This window comes from Strigops habroptila, chromosome 6 (assembly GCF_004027225.2).
Source record: "Strigops habroptila isolate Jane chromosome 6, bStrHab1.2.pri, whole genome shotgun sequence".
Classification (NCBI taxonomy): domain Eukaryota; kingdom Metazoa; phylum Chordata; class Aves; order Psittaciformes; family Psittacidae; genus Strigops; species Strigops habroptila.
Genome location: NC_044282.2, coordinates 68,205,930 through 68,221,190, shown reverse-complemented (window position 1 = coordinate 68,221,190; position 15,261 = coordinate 68,205,930). Strand labels below are relative to the sequence as shown.

At 40.3% G+C, this 15,261-nt stretch overlaps 1 protein-coding gene across 2 annotated transcripts in view; it reads left to right on the top strand.

Moving 5' to 3' along the window:
- MACROD2 (mono-ADP ribosylhydrolase 2) overlaps window positions 1–15,261 on the top strand; it is an 886,338-nt gene that overhangs the window by 616,553 nt on the left and 254,524 nt on the right. For both annotated transcript variants that reach the window (XM_030489748.1, XM_030489749.2), the window contains exon 8: window positions 4,629–4,702. In XM_030489748.1, the coding sequence (XP_030345608.1) occupies window positions 4,629–4,702 (74 nt within the window). The remainder of the gene's footprint in view (window positions 1–4,628; window positions 4,703–15,261) is intronic.

Here is a 15,261-nt window from a genome sequence, read left to right as displayed (position 1 = left end):
AGGGAGCGTATTTAAAATGAATAAAAATGTTTTGAGCATTTTAGCTGTGCTAACAAAAAAGATGCAGACCTTTTTTTTACCAGGATGAGTTGATTTACGGAAAACATTGGGCATCTCAGTTAAACTGACAGATTATAACACTTACCCTGCAGCTACTGAAGTGATTTTCTGGACTGACATTTGCTTGTTAGTATTATAACTGAACCAATAGAACCTGTTCTCATCATCTTCAGCTATATGGTATTAAAGGTTGATTATTTAGTACTTATGTTTTGTTAATGGGCTTTTCATGTGGAGGTGGCATTACCCGATTGCAAGTTAGACGTTTTTAATAAGATGCAGCATTGGATTGAGCACAGTAAGAGAGACAGATAAAGCTACCAGCATCTCCATACAATTTCGGGGTCCCTTAACTAGATTTCTGTTAATTTTATCTGCCCAAATCCTTACTGCAGCGTTATTCATTGTAGAACTTGTAGTAGACATTTTTCAGATACTGCACAGACAAATGAGGCATGCAGTAACAGACTCACAATAGTGTGAATGTTTCTCTGCTAGATCCCCCAGCACAAAAGGCTGAGCATTTATACTAGAGTCTTAACAAGAGGGAATTCATCCCATATTTTCCATACATTAATGAAATAGGGGGACTTAACGTTCTGGCCAGTTGCTTTCCAGGGAATAAATACAAAATATAAGTGGAACTTTAATGTATCTCTACAGTCACTTTCTCAGTTCTTCTCCACACTCTCCTCCTCTAAAGCAGCACATTTTTTTCATATCAAATATTTCAAAATAATTCTGCCAGATCTTTCCATGGCTTCTGGAAAATTACAGCCATGATGACTATGAGAACTTGCACAGTGTGCTCCTTGTTTCGGCAGCCACTTCTCAGGTCAGAGTAACAAACAATTTCCAGGAATAAAGTGGTGAAGTCCCGGAAAGAAGAGCAGAAGCTCATAAGTTTGAAGACCTTTTAAAGCTTTCATAGGCTGCCACTGTGGGTAGTATCTATGCAAAGACATATCAAAATCAGTAGGTTTCACATAAGGTATATTTTATGTGGTGATAGTAGGATGGGGTTTTTGTAGTGGGGGTTGTGAAGGTGTAATTATTCATCTTGTTGGGGGAGTAAATGTATTAGTTATACCTTTATTAGCAACACACAAGGAGAAGGAGAGAAGATTTCTAATTTTGGCAGATGCTGGTGCCCAAGTCAGTGTTAAAGCTGGCAGTCCCTTTTCTGAACGTGTACAAAGGCGGCTGTCCTGTTTAGAGTGACATTTTAGCTGTGAAGCAATTGGGCAAAGACAGGAGAGCTTTCATTAACAGTTTCCGAGCAAATTACAAAGATCTTGGAGTAACAAGATCTTTGTGATTCTAGAGACACAGCAGCAATACAGGCTTTACCCATATGGCCAGAGGCACATGGAAATGGTCATACTTTCCAGAGTTGGTAGTGTTGAACAAGCAAAGCAAAGCTCAGCCCTAGCCATACATGCACATGAGGTCTCTCCTTCACCCACCATGCCTTTCAAACCGTGCAGAACTTTCCACACACCCTTGTTCCTATTGACTTACCAGGCTTGCACCCACTGTGGCAACAGCTGTAATGAATAAAACTGTACTCTAAAGGAGGGCCCCTGAACTGAGAGGGGCACAAGAGGTGATGGCTGCTTGCTTTTAGGGTTTGCTGTACTTAAAGGGTTGGGAGTAGATCCTGGTAATTGATGGTGAGATGTAATTAGTGAGCACTGCTGCAGGAAGCCCAGGCCAAGTTAGAGGCTTGTATGGGGGTGTAGGTACATGCTTCACCCCACACCTATCCATGACGTAAAGCCCGCCAACCATCCCTTCTTCTCCAGCCAGATAAACCCAGTGAAGTCTTACGGAGGCACTGCTTGCCTGTACCTTACGGCTAATGCTTCTTTGCCTTTTCGTGCCCTTGTCCTTTTCAGTATTCTGGAGGAGCACTCACTGCAGTAACATGGGCCAGTGTCACTCATTACTTTACCTGTTTTATCTTTTGTGAAATTGAGCCTTTAGCCAGAATTGCCTGAGCTGCTGCTCCAGCAGTCGGTTAACTGTGAGGGTCCTCGAGCTCATTTCTCTCAAGTAATTTGATTCTCACGTGCTCACTGAGATTGGTTTTTTGCTGAAAGTGGGGAAGGGGGTTGGGTGCACGTATGGGAGCAGACCAGAAATATTATGGCAGGCAAATGTAGCTTAGAGATACAAACAACACAAAAATGTGTTTGAAAAGATCCCATCTCACTTTATCGCCCTTTAACCCAGTCCTATAAAACAACATGTTTGAGAATCAGAGACACAGGCTCTTTTGTGCTGGTGCAGGGTATGGATCAGGAGGCTAAATTCCATCCTGCTTCTGTGTAAAGCAAATAAGGTAATTCTTCCATTAAAATTACCAGAAATGTGTGTAAAATACTAGTTAAATTATTTATATTATTTTGTAACTGGTCATAAAAGGCTTCTATAGATTTCAAGATATTTTCCAAAATCATGCGCGGAATTCAAGGCTTTTTATTTCGGTCACTGAACTGTTTCCTCTATATTGTGGTTAGTTGGGAGTAATTGAACACCAGTTTTCTAGGTGGGCTTCTATTTAAGATAGGTTTGTATGGCAGCAGTTTCCTAAATAATATACAATTTCCAGAGCGATTCTATAAAATTGTCAGTGCTTTATCACAGTTTTGGGCAAATACCCTGCTGCCGGGGAGGGAAAAATAAGCCTGAAAAGTTAATCTTGCTGGAGGGAGAATTGTTCTGAAAATAAACCATTCAGTGTATAAACAATGGTATATCAGTTGTCTGAAATACACATCCCTCTGCATGGTGTTCGTTGTGTGTCCAGGCAGATCTACCACACTGAGGCTACAAACTTTCAATATTAAAAGTCCCAGTTTGTTAGAGAGCACATTACTAATTTGAGCAGACGTTGTGCTTAGAGGTCTGTTATTTTATATGATGAAAATGACACTGTTGGAAGTCCCTGCTTTGGGTTTCATTAGTGTTCATTACTTCGTGTCATAAGAAATATGCCTTGAAATATGCAGCAGCGTTATTAAATGTCACAGGAATATATTTTCCTAGCAATAGTGGAAGTATCCACAATAACACTTGTAGGATCTTAGATCATTTTCCATCTTGGAAAAAAAAGATACTTAAAAAATAAAAAATATGCTTCCTTGAGAAATGTGTGCAAAGGCAGCACATGTTAAATGTCAGTAGTACCCAAACACTGACTATTTTACTTGTTACTCTTGCTGGATAGTTGTCACCTATTGCTTCAAAACAGTGCACAAGCTGCTGGACAAAATCCTTGCAAAGTCTAGTTACAGGGAGTAATATTTTGGGGATGTGACTCAGTCTGGAGGGATTCTCCCTTCCCCCCCCCCAGTCTCCCCAGTCTATCAGTTCACAAGTTCTGAAAAAGGGTTAAAGAAGATATACGAGCTTGGAGGATAATTCGATGAGTTTGGAGAATTTCCTGGGGTAATGGTTGATCTTAAAGATCTCTTCCAACCTAGTTGATTCAATGATTCTGTAATGTGTCAGGTCAAAAAGCTGGACACACCAACTAATGTGCAGTGTCTGCATTTCAGTTTATGGTGTAGGGGTGATGTACAGTGTAAAAAAGGCTGGATGTATGCCAGCTGCATGCCAAATTTCATGACCGTTTCTGTCTTGCCCCCTTGCTTGCTTGTACGCTGTGCCCGCCTGCAGCTCCACCTCTTCAAAGACTTTTCTATTAATCTAACCTACTGAGAGCTATTCATACAGCTTATGGGGTTTTATTTTTAAATCCTCACAAAAATGATTTGCTGCCCTCAAGTTAGGAATTTAAAGGAAAATTAAATTAAGGCTGCGTAAGTAGTGAAAGCGTCTTTAGATTTGATAGATAGAGACCATCAAAGCAAAATGTCTGCATCCCTGGAAAGATATCTGATATTGCTTATTGCTAGTATATCATGCAACATCAGGCCTTAAATTCATACGCTTATGCTTCATGAATGCCTTAATTTCCAAAGTTGGTTGTTATATTTTAGGTCACAAATTAAGATATTTCTATGTCACAAAATAAGAGATTTCTAGCCTTATAAGGCCTATGGCATTGGGGTCATAGTGTTTTATAGTTTTGCTGACAGATGGACTAAAGAAAGCAAGCAAGCTTTAAGAAAGCCCTTATGCCTTAAAAATGTCTGAAATTTTCTTGCATGCCATGAAATGTAAGCCTAGTGTATGTTATTGTGATGTATGTGTTATATTGTTGCCTGCCTGGGATGACACGTGTAACTCTCTATTGTTTCTACTCCTCTTGAGTGGTGGAGCTTTCCTAGACTAGAGTTTAAAATAAAAATAAATAATAATAAAAAAAAAAAAATCCAAGAAAACATCACTGGACCTATTTTTAGTTAGCTGGGGAAAAAAAAAGTACTTGATGTTACCTAAAACCTTTATACAAATCTGTGAAGAAGGGATCTGACCAACTGTAATCCTAAAATAGTCCAGAATGAGGCAGGGGATAAAAAAAACAACAGAGTTTTGTTTTCTTCTATATGTAGAAAAATGTGTGCCTTTTATTTATCTCTCATTTCTTCTGTCTTTAGGTTTCCCAAATGAGCCTGCTGCTGTCATTGCCCTTAACACTATTAAGGAATGGTTAAGCAAGAATCAAAATGAGGTATGGAATAAAATATAAATTTCCCAAATTTCTTTTTAAGGTTATGGTCTTTGACTCCAAAATTGTGGAAAGAGTAAACATAGGCTTGAGCCTTCAAAGTCTTTTATTATTTAGTCTTAAGACCAGTGAAATCAGATCGAGACAATATAGCCGGGGAAGACTGTTATGTTTAAAAGCTACACCGGAGTTGAAGGGAAATACCTTTGTTTGAAACCATACTGTGCGTTTCCTGTGCATTGTGATCTTTCCTGGCCAAGTGAAAGACTATTCTCTTCCTAAGCTGTTTCAGAGCGTCAGAGTTTTTGTGTAATGATGAGGAGATTCTTGGAAAGGAAATGTATATACCAGTTGTCAGTAGAAATGAGCACCAAAGGTCAGTGGTGTGCCAGGGGTCACTTTACTGTAAAGACCTGTATGATCGTGTTTTCTGTTGTCATAAATTTTTGGTTTGCTTACAGTTAAGTGTTAGTTTTCCCTGGAACACTCACTAAATATGGGATAAAACTGTGAATTTTTAACAGGACTGGTCCTCTTCCAGTGACAACATGATGGTGATTATTTTTACAAGTCAGAAACACATGCTTTCAGCAGAATGATCTCCATATCACCCCTTTCTACTTCTGTCTTTCTCTGGTTTGAGTTCCTAGCAGGCTGATAGTACTAGTGTTGATTTGGAGAAATGCAACAGAGAAGTGACAGAACAAATAAAATAATCATGATGTCTTAAACTGAAGATGTGTCTCTTTCCTCCTGGTGACAGCCAGCAGACTTCAGACAGCTGGAGTTGTTCAGTATTTTGCCTGAAAATATTTAACAAAGCACCCAGTGGCGAAGCACTGGATACAGGGACATAATTAGTAGTATTTTTCCTCTAGCAACATATTCAGGGGGTCTTTTTCTCCTGAGACTCTGATACGTGAGGGTATGAATTTAGCAGTTATATGTGGTTTGTTTTGGTTTCTACCAACTTTGAACTGAAAGGAAATACTGTGTTGAGATTTGAATGCTAAATTCCAGAAGGTACACTAAGGAGTGTATGTATGCATTTGGACACTGGTTCTTTGTAGTTGTAGTCTGTTAGTATGTAATTTTAATGCTTAAGTGTAAGGCTAGAACCTCTATGTGCTGTTTTGCCATCTTGTAATTTCTCTTAGTTGCATTTTTACTGCATAATTTTAAAAAATAGGCTAAAAATCTTTTTTGGCTCCAGAAATAAGCTTTTCTTCCTCAAAAGCTGAGCACATATTGTATATACATCCCTTAATTACTTTTCTCTTAGTGATATTACAAGAAACCCGACTTCATTTGGCAGGCTGCCTGTCTGTCACGTTTCCCTCCTCCTTTTAGTTAGTGTGTCATTTCCACATTTTTCTGGTTCCCTCCATGGACTTCAAGTGAGTTTCTCCCCTTGTCCCTAAAAAGCTCCAGGTCTGTTTTGGAAGAATACTTACAGTTCATAGCAGGTAGTCATTGAAGTGACAATGTTTGTGATATATGTTCATGACCTGTGTTTGCAAAATGCCACTGTACTTACGGTCCAGCAGATTAGTGTAAACTTGTGAACACTGACTATGCATGATTCTTCCTTTCTCACTCCGTAAAAAATTCCTTTCCAATTCTTGGCTCCCTAGCTTTAGACCTCCTGTCTTGCTCCCCACAAACTCCAATTTAATCTGAAATCTTTTTAAATAAGTAGCTGTAGTTTACAACATTTGGACACTGAAGGGAGCCCAGGCTGTCCTGACTATAAAACAATAGGTAAAAGTTATCATACTGAGCTTACATCACAGCCGGAGTTTGAATTTTGGACTACTATAGCTAAAAGTTGTTATATTAAATGTTTCCTGACACCCTGAATGCCAAACTTGTCAAGTTGGTCCCATGCTGTTTGATGCACTAGAAGATGTACATGTGGTGCGTTTGATGCAATTATTAGGTATCAGTGAGTATGACAATGCAGAGCTAATCTGCAAGAGCTTTTGTCATTTTCAGAGGGAGTACTAGATTTCAGTCAAGATATGTTTTGAGAGTCCAGTTACCCATAGCTTAGTAATTTCTTGTACAAAACTTCCCCTCTTCATAAGGTTTTTGGTCAATCCACTGGCTTGAATTTTAGACTATGGCATACTTGCGTGTTTTACATATCATAAATAGGTCAGCAGCAAAATAAAATTACTGAGCTATTATATTGAAGGTATCAGTAACTTGTGCAGTGAGAGAGATCTTGGAGAAGCATACGGCTGTTGGGTTGCTGTTGTTTAATGCAAATAGCAAGGTGAGCCTAGTTCATCTGATTTAAATGACCTGGCGTAGCTCTGGGCCAGGTGTTAATCTGATCCATTTCATATTGTGTATATTTATTCCTTTGGATTAGATTTTGGGTTTTGAATAGTAATATTATACATCACCTAAACTTTTCCCCAAAGTGTCTCATCATACAGCAACAGAAATGAAAGAGACTTTCTAAGTCTCAACAGCATAGTCTCCTCTTACTGCAACCATATGATATAATCCTTTCTATAAACTTCTGTCATAAAAATAGAGCAACTCCCACTGCCCTCACTGGATATTTAAATTCACATGTTCTAGTCTGGGAGCAAAACCTCTCAACGATTTGCCACAAGGCCAGCACTTCAGAGGGCTGCCCATGTCTCACTCCTGTTACTGCTAACTGGAACCACTCCCCTGACGCTGGCTGCGCTGTCAGCATGAGTCAGTGTGTCCTGCTAACAGCCTCTCCTGAGCAAGAGGGGCCTCCTGCACTTGGCTCTGCCAGAATTAAATGAATCAGTCTGCTTCCTCCCTTCATTCCTCCTTGTGCAATCTGCCTTGCCTTTGAGAAGGTTCTGCTCCTTTAGTCTCCAAGATGTTTGGCAGGCAGTTATCCCCTGGGTAATGTTTGGTGCTGGTTGTTCTATCTCAGATCTCAAACTCTTTGAGTGTAGAATGTGAATTTGTTGAATGAATTCAAGTTTTGGTGCAGGATGGAGACCATAATGATAACGTGCTCACTAGGGAATTTGCCTACGTAACAATACACTCGGGAAAACCAGATAGGTGAATAAAATGGAGGCCTGACAAATTTGTAAGTCTCTTGTGCTCTATAGCAGCAGTCTCTTATCTGCCTTCCTGCATCCCAGGAAACTGTGACGAATTTGGGAAAGATAAGGCAATATTGTTGTTTTCTCCTCTCTACCTTCCTGTAGTATTTCTCTCCTTTGATGCTATAATGAAGATTTTATCCACAGTGATATTAATTAAAAATACAAATAAATCAGTGGTTATATTGCTTAGCCTGGGGGCCTGAAAATATAACCTAAATGACTCCATTCTTGCAGCTTTGTTGGAATCCTACAAAGTTTTCTGTCATAGTATTTACAAGAAAAGTGATTTGCATTTAATAAAAGGTTTTCTTATCCAAGTCCATGGTTGTGCTTGACCCCTCAGGTGTTTGCATAAAAACTTATTAACATGCTTAACTCTGATGTCGCACAGATGAATGTCTTATTACCATGCAAATGGAGTTAGCTCCTTTCTGAGGTTAATTGTTACAAAGCAAGAGAGAGATCTATTGTAATTTAGTGAACAGGGAACACCAGCTAGGCAGGGCAGCAGCCATTGTAGTCTTAGCAGCCTAAAACTTAACTACATAAAGTCCACTAGGGAAAACAGCATTGTAAGTAGTGGTTTGCACTTAGTTGTATGTAACACGCAGCGCTGTTCTGGTCTTGCAATACAACTCTTAGTCAAACTAATTTCTGGCCATGTTTTACACCAAGGTCTGCTGACTTGCAGCCAGAGGGCAAATCTAGTTTAGAAGCTGGTAAATGGTGTTATACTGTAAGTGTAGAAAACCCTTGGAGCAAACTCACAAGAACGGCCACAGTCAGCAGTACTGGTTAATTTACTGCAGACCACCTAGGCTATCTCTTTAGCAAACTGCATTTTCACATTTCACAGAGTGCTCTAGAGGTTTAACACAATTCTTCAGAGCACAAAATAGAACTGGATGCCATCCTTTGGAAAATGATACGCTAGGATTCATTTAAAAATGCTTAATAAGCTCTTTGAATGTTCTGAATGTTTCTTTCTGGGATAATTTGGCAAAGTTCGAGATATTGCCACCTGATTTCCCATAATGGTATTACAGAGAGTTGTGAAACCTTTACATTCTGGGCCCCCCTACATTTTGGGGAGGAGCAGGAGATGGTTATGTTTGGGGTGTTTGTGGCAGGTATCTTTGAACATTTGCAATGTTAGAAATTGTTATTTACTTTCAGTACTATGCTGTGCTTCTCAAAAGGGTGAAAAATGAAAAAAGCTCACTGTATGCCTTGCGTTATGTGTCACTGACATGAAAAACCTCAGGACTTTTTCACTGCTCAAGAAAAGACTTTAACAGCACATTTAGTTCAAAGTATTGTTCTTTCTCTTGCACAGTATCTCAAAACATTTAGTATGCACCCCAGTAGAACAACAAACAGCGAAGTGTGATGGCAATATATGTTCCATTGAAATAACTGATGCAGATTAAAAGCACATAAATGGAAAATAAATCAACACATTCCTGATTCCTTTTCATTAGAATCACTACTGAAGAGACACTTTTTCTTATTTTGCCTGAAGTACGTAAGATTTAGGTCCCTGTGTTTTAGCAAGTGGTTATGCATCATCCTACTGACAGAAAAGGTTTGTATGTTGCCAGCAAAACAGGATGAGCAAAATCCTGGTGCAGTTGAAATTAGTGGAAATGTATTTTGAATGGCAGGGGGGACACTTTTGTCCTGCTGAAGAAAAGCTTTGTGAACAATTGAGTTTCTAAGGATGGGGAGGGTATGTAGGAATTTGAGGAAGGGAAGATCTCTGATGAGAAGGAGCTTTGCTGTTTTCCTTGTTCTTGCAGGAAAACAGCAAAAGTGTCTTGTAACCCTGATGGTATGGTAAGTACGTGTCTCCTCCTGGTCAAGAAGGCCCCGGTAAGGCAGTGAGGGAGCAGCTTCCTCAAGTGTAAGATGCAGCTTGAGAGCAGGACTTACACCAGCCGTGCTGTATGTTGGCCACCCAGGCCTAAGCCTGCTTTGAGGCATCTCAGCTCAAAGAGTTATTGTTGCTGAAATAAAAAGAGCACTGGTGTTAAGTGCCTCAGGGAGGGCAGGACCTCTCCATGGGCTGGCAGATACGATATCAGACCCATAGGAGAGGTATTGGCCCCTAGAGGGCTATCTGTGTGCCATGCAGGATATCTCAAGCACCTAAAATAGTGCCAGGTATTGCTGCCTACTTTGGAGAGAGGTAGATGTCCTGCTGGCCAGCCCCTGCCCAGGAGGACAAAGCAAAGGGAGTTATCACTGTTATCTCTTGCACAAGGCAGGGTAGTGCAGGTGTGCCTCAGTGAGCGTTTAAAGGCACTAGAGCTATATTTTGGGGTAAACCAACATGATCACAAATCTATGTCATGGCGTCTGTTTGGGTACCGTGTTAGTCTGGCAGTGCCTGCACTGTGCGGTGTTATGTTTAGGAGGGCGTATTCCTAGCAGGCGTAAGGCAGTGGGTTAGGAATATTTCTCATGTCTTTCCCTTCAAAATCAGGTCAGGCAGCTAACAAAAGGTTGTCTTTACCTCCTGAGGCCATGAAAACATCAGGGCATCCCAATTTCACTATTTCTGCAGACTGCTTGACTGAAGGATCATTATATTATTTATATTCTTTTAATTTCTCTTTCCCTCTCCCTTCAGTGGTCCCAGCAACCTAATTTTGGCTCTTCATTCTTCAGAGACAATTAAGCAAAGCGGCATCTTGAGATGAGGTCTTGTCTTTATCTCTCCAGAAGGATGCAGATGGAGACAGAGTTGGAAAACATTGTCTGATGCAGTTTCCTTTAATGTAACCTCAGTTATATTCCCTTAGGCAGAGCAACTAAGTTTCTGCATTTATTCTAAAAAGGAGTGGAGAAGCAAGCTGACAATATTTAATTAATGAAAGCAAATATTTTATTGGGTTTTTTAGTAACTAATGCAAGCAACTGCCCCTAATATTACTTTTGGTTTTGCTTTGGTAGTTTTCATGCTTGCGGTTTTAGAGCTGACAACAAAACTATGTGTAATTTTGAAAATATATATGTATTTATGCCGAAGGTGAGATCTTTTATGACAAGCTTGGGCCTGCAGTGACATGTATTTATTTTAAAGTGTATTTATTACTCAGAAATAAAGCTCTGATAATACAGGTTTTGATTGAAGTCACTGACAGATCCTCAAGGACAGTAAGGCTGCCGATAAAAATTCAGGCGGCTATTTTGGTAGCTCTTCTCTGCCAGTACCATTTGATTAACATAATCTCCTCCCCTCCCCCAGCACTGTTCTCTTGGGTAGGTTAAAAAATGATCTCCTTTCTATTTCTACATTCTAATTAGGTGGTAATCATATGCTGCTCTGATTGAAATGAAAATCAGCCATCATGCCACTGTCATCTAGCTGAAGTCGAGGAAAAAATGCTTTTCAACTTGTACAAAATTAAAATGATTTACTTGCTCTGTGTAGCTGCTCCCTCACTGGGCTCAAAGAGATTCAGTGCTGTCCCCAAAGCCCAAACCTAACTATCATCCCAACAGACAAGTCATTTTCTGAAATGATAAGTAAGCCGCCAAGGCAGCGATGCTTTCTTGTATGTTCTTCAGGCTGCTATTTAAGTAGAAGGCTGATAAAGCAAAGCAGACAAAGCCGTATTCATTACACATGATACTTTATTTATTAAACTTAAAAAGCTTTTGTTATTTTTGATACAGCTATGGAAAGAAAGGCAGGAAGGCATCCCTCTTGGAAAGAAATGTTAGAGCTCGGGATTGCTGCGAATGTGTCACGTGGCCAGTGTCTGAGTTACTTGCACCCCAAATAAAAATTGGGGGGTAAGGGAGGAGTCGAAAACACTGCTTCCTGTTATCCTTTCCCCCTAAAATTTGTTGGGGATCAAGGGAATCCCTTTCTATGCATAGCATAGATGTTTTCAACAAAAACAGCTTTGTAAAGGTTTATATACCCTTAGTGTACTGCATAAATAATGTCTCCTGTTAACTCCATTACAACTAATGAGTGTCGCTAATACAAGTCAGGTCTCTGCATGGGTTCTTTTGTGTTTACAGTAGTTAACTATCTAATAATTGAAATTTGTCAAAGCATTTATTCTTTTTATCCTTACAATTTAATGGCAGTTCTGGTAACAGGAACCTGAATGGCTGAAATTCTACAGGCATGTAGCTAAATTAACAAAGTTGTTGCTAGTTCAGGGTTGAGATAGTGTCTTATTTCTTTGACTTTTTTCCACCTGATTTCTGTATGTCTGGAGGGGGCTGGGTACTGTAGTGAGCTATGTGAAAAGACCTTAAAAATAAACAGAAACAATGTGATATTTTTATTTTGTTGTTACTTCTTGCATGACAAAAAGGATCATGATGATGTCCCTTTATTTCAGTACTGGCTTTCAGCTAGAAATCCCAATAATTTCAACTGGCTTGTCAATCAGCCTGATGCAGAAGAGGTTTAGCTTTCATTTTAGGAAGATTCAGTTATTGTTGCTACCCTTCTGGAGACTCTTGGGTTCACTTGTACTCCTAACTCCATGAGTGTGTAGGACTAGAGAAATAAATGAGGAGTAGCAATCTGTGTAGTTCTAGTAAGGTACATGGATAAAATACTTTGTGTAACAGAAATTGCTGTTACAGTCTTTTGGTTTGCTTCTGAGCTCTTTAGATTAATAAATCTGATTTATGTTTTGCTGCACTTTACTGAACTGTATCTGTGGATTACAGCTGGATCTTAGGAGGAATTGAGCTGAGATGGGGTAAGAGGAAGGAGAGGCAGAAGAACTTTTGCCTCTTGCTGTGCGGAGGTTTGCAAGAAGGTTCCTGTCATGAAGACAGAGTTTTGGGAGACTCACAATGGGAGCTGTCTGCTGAGGATGGGTCTGGCCAGGCAGTTGCCAGCAGCAGATAAAGCAGGTGGCCAGCTAAGTCTCTCTCTGATGCCAGTCAGCACCCAGACCTCATCAGGGTGCTGGCAGGAACCTGGGCACAAGTCCCTTTGGCTCAGCCATGGGGCAGGGAGCCCAGCGCCCAGCCTCCTGCTCCACAGCCACAGCCTGCAGAGGATGGTTTTGATTTGGGGTTTTCCTTCGGCTGCAGGGTTTTCGGTTCTATGAACTCGCTCTCAGCTGACGTGTCCATCGGTCTTAGACGCGAAATGTCAGTCCGTGTGACCTGGGCCTCTCCACGTGCCCTGGAGGTGCTTGAGCTGTGCACCCGGCATGTGCTGGAGGCACGTGCGGCTGGGGCAGACGGCTACCAGCTGACGGCTGCGCTGCCTGCCCAGCCACAGCGCACAATGCAGTGCTAAGTGAAGCCACTCTGCTGGCATGGGCAGCGGCCCTTCCACACGAGCCAAGAGCACATGCTTTGTTTTGCTGGCACTTTCCTGGCATCCTGCAGAGCGTACGATGTCTGCTTTTTGGTGTTCTGTTTCCAATAAACTCACGTAGCTGTTTTGCTGCTGGAAAGCTGCCGCTTCTGTTCGATTTAAATTCAGTTGGGTTGCCTACAATTTTCCTCACAGCAGAATGTCCAGCATGGCACATGAGGGTGATATAATAATAAAATATAAATCTGTATTAGGTGGGTCTCATAGTGGAGCAAGCATAGGATCACCCTACAAGGGACGAAACTGATACAAGCTAGCCAGCTATAAAGGGAATATTTTGTGAAGTTTCATTCTGTCTTTCCACCTGAGATTTTATCCGGCCAACTCCTACCATCATCTCTGAGCATGTTAGCCATCAACAGTAGGTCACAATCAAATCTACACCAAAGGAAGCCCACATGGATTCTTACAGCCAGAGTGCATTCCCTGTGAGGAGCAAAATGAGTTTATTGCTGCTAGACTACTACATCTTGACATATAGTTTGAGATATATGATTCTGACATTTAATAGGTTAGATGATATTGGCCACATACTTCATAGGTTCTGTATCATACTGTATTCCTGGGGAGGTGAAAAATGGGTCTGTCTATTATATATGAAATGACAGTACAGATGAGAAGAGCACTGTGGATGTGGTGAGCATTGACAATGAGAACCTGTGGAAACATGGGAATGACTGGCAGGCTTCCAAGATAAAATACCTCTAATTAATACAGAACAACTTGTTTAAATTCAAATGTGAGCACAGTTTAAGGGTGTGTATCACCTGCCTACTTAGATTTCAGGGCAGATTCTGGACTTCAAGATGTGATTTTTCAATTTATTTGGGATTAATGAAAAAATGTAGCATAAATTAGTTGAGCTATGAAATTCTTTACTTCAGGAGGAATAAGCAATGCTTTCTGAGAAGAGTTTTTGAACAGAGGCTACAAAAAGACTTGCTCAGGTTCTCATCTTGCTGCTACCCTCATCTCACATGAGATAAGAGTTGAAGGTTAATTTTTACTAGCATTGGCTGTTTATAGCTACTAAATCTAAACTGGATTAATTTATTGAAGTAATATTTTTGGTTTTTATCTTAAAAAAGGATAAATGTGCATACTTTTGGACTAGTAAAATAACTGGAAAACAATCAGTGGTTAGGAAGAAGATTGGCTGAGGGTTAAAGCAGAATTAACCAGGTTTAAAGACAGTATCATTTTACAGTTGAAATGAAAGTCCCTATGGCACAGGGCACAGATTCGACTTGCAGTTGTGCCTTGTAAATAACCACACTGGCATTTCCCATGTCTCTCTGCTTTTCGTCTGTCTTCATCCTGATTCAGGAGTGCATTTTAGTATCACCAGAACTGAATTTGGGATGCTTTTCTGAACCAGGAGTATTGAACTTTTCTGAACCAGTATATTTGTTTTGTCTTTGCCATTAGACTAGAAATGCCACATGCTAATACACTGCTGTGCTCCTTAGTGCTGAAGTCTGAAATAAACTCCTAAGAACTAGCTCCTACATGTTCAGCCCCATGATCACCGCACAGTAAATCCAGGGGATATGTGTCTTCCTGATTTCTCGCCCTTGCAAGAAACTAGGGCCTTTCATGAGCCCATCTCTGAATGTCCTGAATTTGATGAGGTGCAAGGAAGGGATTTTTCAGGCTCTGCATTCTTTTCTGGCTCTTCCATCCAGCTTTTCCAAACACTTACAAGGGACTGTGTATTTAAGCGTCAGTCCAGCTACATGTTCTCTGATTGGGGGAGAGGGTTTTCTGCTGGAAGTTTCACCTTTCATTTAAAGTCCCTTTGGGTTTTGTAAGCCAAAAGGTTATAAAGCCTTAGTCTTCTATTTGCCTATTCCTAGTCTTCTCCTTTAGTAATGTTAATGTATAGCTGTTGTTTTATGGCTAAAATACAGTATATTTGATTAATTTCATTAATTCTTTTTACTTTCACCTGGTTTTGCAAGAGTGCCTGTTAAATGTCTTTCCCATGTGTGGAAAAAGCCTTTGAACTTGCACTGCTGATTACTGTTCTGAGGTGAATGCACAAACCTTGCCCTAATATAAAAGAAACTTATCACATAGCACTTTGACTC